The 3266-nt window shown below is 38.2% G+C and overlaps 1 protein-coding gene across 1 annotated transcript; it reads right to left on the reverse strand.

The window, feature by feature from the left end:
* Window positions 1-439: 439 nt before the first annotated feature.
* Window positions 440-1824, reverse strand: LOC114774608 (epidermal differentiation-specific protein-like). The gene has a single exon (XM_028966410.1). The coding sequence runs from the start codon at window positions 1794-1796 to the stop codon at window positions 777-779; it is 1020 nt and encodes a 339-aa protein (XP_028822243.1). The 5' UTR covers window positions 1797-1824; the 3' UTR covers window positions 440-776.
* Window positions 1825-3266: the final 1442 nt, after the last annotated feature.

Below are 3266 nucleotides of genomic sequence, written 5' to 3' on the forward strand. Positions count from 1 at the left end.
GACAATAATGCTTCTGATGTCTAAAAAGAGAACACATTCCAGAAATTAGATGTTTGTTTTCATTTCTTTAATCTGTATATACATATGTGTTATTTTATTCCATAATATATCACTCTGATCTCATGATTCTCATAGGTATTGCAAATCTGCTTATCCAGAATATACATAATTATTGTGTATTGTCTGTTCATAGTCTCCCTTTGATATCTCCTGTTATGGGAGATCACTGCTGATCAACTTGTGTGGTTGTCTGCATGAATAGAGTTTTTTTATGCTGGATGCCTCTCCTGATGCAGCCCTCCCTGTTTACCGTGGCCTCGGACCAGCATGAACAAATGCACAGTAACAGGCATCCCCAGTGGCATGTGATTGCATGTGGATAAAATAATTGTTTTGCTGGACCTTAGTTAATGCATAACTACAAGAAATTAACATTTGATGCATCAAAGAAAAAATGCTTAGTTTAATAATGCTAATCATTTAATAATAATTGCCACAATGACAATCACTTCACTTGTACTAATAAATTTAGGTTAACATATAGGAAAAATCACACCAGCTTTATGTAAATCACAAGAGGTACACCAATATATAAAGACTGACAGACTTACATTTTAAGCATTTTAGTTATGGAAAAATGAAATCAAGAAATGCTCTATAGGTTATGGCGTATAAGATTACAAAGTAAAAATTAAGTTTATTATTAGTAAGTAGTATTTAGTTTGCTGTCTATATGATATGGTTATAATTCTTTTTTTTTTTTTTTTACTTAAGCCTTAAATGTCCTCTTCTTGGTATTCAGCCAAGATCGAGTTTCCAGCCTGGCACCTGTATTCCCCGTATTCAGTCGAAGAGCTATAGCCTGACTGGATCGTTATCTTGACTGGAACCTTCACATCAACCTCTTTTCTCACTACATTCACAGTGAGCTTGGTGTGTGGATGAATGGTGGCTGGTATGGAGATCTTCACACCCTTCTTTTCCGTCTTGGTGTTGCTGCTCCCCTTCTCCACAGTGAAAGTGTTACTCACAGACACATTGACCTCTGATTTCACTATACCAATATCAAACCCAAATGACATCCCCACACTTATCTGTGTAGCATTGCTGAAGTTGAAGCTCTCGGTGACAGAACCTTCATACTCCCGACTGAGCTCAGAGGAGAAGGTCTGCTCATGTTTTCCACGATTCACACCACATATGGAGTCAATGACGACTGATTTGGTGTTTTCTTCTTTCTTGTCCCAGATGAGCTCTGCTGTTATCTTGGGTCTCCCAGGTTTAAGAGGACGAACCCAAGACACTTGGTTGTCAATCCAGCCTATGCTTGGAAATTTTCTTCCAGCTCTGACCAGAATTGAACGACCACCTCTGTTTGGATGCTCATAGAGGACCCATGCTCCTCTGTCCACTCGGCAGGAAGAAATCATATCATTGAAACTGCCAAAACATAAGTTGGTCTCACAGTTGAGGGTAATGCTCCTACCCCCATAGTTTTGATTCTCATACAGTGTGATCTGAGGATTTGTCAGATCTTCTTTCACCTGTTCCAGTGAAGAAATTGCATCATGCCACACCACTGATCGACATTCACCCTCCTCAAAGTAGAACTGGGCACCCTGACAGTGGGGGTGTTCGTATAACACCCATGGCTGCCCTATGACCTTCACAGAGGAGATACAGTCATTAAAACTAACATCCCGAAGGTCTGGACAATACTCAGTGAACTCCCGGCTCACTCCTTGAAAGTCAGGATGCTCGTACACAAAAATCTTGTTTACAGGATTTGAAGCCATTCCCGTACTCCTGAAGGTTGTGCAAGAGGTGAGAGCAAAAGTGTGTGTGTGAAGAATTCCTGCTGTATTTGTAGTGATCTTAGAGTGGGCTGAACTGCACAGAGCCAATCATCTTGTTTAGGAGGGTCTACCAGGTGTGCATTTTTTTCTGCACATTTCCTGATCAAAGCTGATGCCTTAGCTGCTCATAAAATTCAAAAGATATTTGTTTATTACTATTAATATCTTTTTTATTTCATATCTCGAGTTTGGTGGGTCCACCTGAGGTGGGCTATTTAACATCAGGTCTTTTCTGTTTTAATAGCTTTAATTTTCTGTCATTCATACAAGGGATCATTGTTGATCATGTCATCTCCTGGCCCACAGGGGGCACTGCATTTACATTTAAATTTAAATTTACATTTACTGCATTGCTCAAGAGACCAATGACCCAGAACTGAAACAAAACAGTTCATCATCCAATATTAAGTCCTGGAAGCCATGTTGGACGCTGCCCAAAAATTCTGTGTTTTATAAAAAAAATTACATTTGAATGCGAAAAGAGTTGTCCTTTAACGTTTAATAATTTATTGGGGTTGTCAGTCTAAATATTTTAAATAATTACTGACAGGATTAATGACATACTATTAATAACACAATTATTTTAGTTTGAAATGGTTTTATATAGTTTTTATAGTGTGTTCAGTTGGGAGGAATATATGATTCTGATGACACAACCCAAAATGCTGAAAAATGTATTATGGCAAGGATGAATTTGGCGTAAGTGTCATAGGCCAAACCCAAAGATATAAAATAAAGGAAGCACAGCCATGTTAAAGTTAATTTGTTCTAACAAATTAAATATATATCTATACATGAGGCTTTCGTTCAGCACCTAACAATCAACTTGAAATGTGTGCTAATTGAAACAGTAGACATCTATAAAATCACCCTTAATGTACACTTCTTAACCTCCACCAACAAATTGTTGAAGTTGAACTTTATTTTAATTTCAGCTATATACGTGTTAGATGATACAAAGTGAAACAAATGATAATTTCTCCGGAACCTGGTGCTACCTGTAACATTTGAAGAATTAAAAAGTTTCATAGTGACATAAAGTGCACATGTGTGATACAGACAAACTGTGCTACATAAAGTGCCAAGAGGGGACACAGGCAGTGCAAGAGTAGCTTTTAACTAAAACATGTAGACAACAATGAGACAGACAGCGCAAATAAATGTGCAAAGTAAATTAGTGCAAACATTGCATTTTGAACGGTGCGTTAATAGATAATATTACAGATGGATAATATCACTCAATATAACAGAGGTAGTGTGTGTGTCAGTGTCAAAAGTTCCTGTGTGTTCAGGTGTCTGACGGCCTGTGGGATGAAGCTGTTGCACAGACTGGCAGTGACTTCCCAAATGCTTCAGTTCCTTTTCCCAGATGGCAGGAGGGTGAAGAGTGCATGTGAGGAGTGTGTAGAA

This window comes from Denticeps clupeoides, unplaced genomic scaffold (genome assembly GCF_900700375.1).
Source record: "Denticeps clupeoides unplaced genomic scaffold, fDenClu1.1, whole genome shotgun sequence".
NCBI classification, from domain to species: domain Eukaryota; kingdom Metazoa; phylum Chordata; class Actinopteri; order Clupeiformes; family Denticipitidae; genus Denticeps; species Denticeps clupeoides.

Bases quoted from the DNA above. Each gene is read 5' to 3' on its own strand.
- LOC114774608 (XM_028966410.1), bottom strand. From the start codon at position 1,796: ATGGCTTCAAATCCTGTAAACAAGATTTTTGTGTACGAGCATCCTGAC.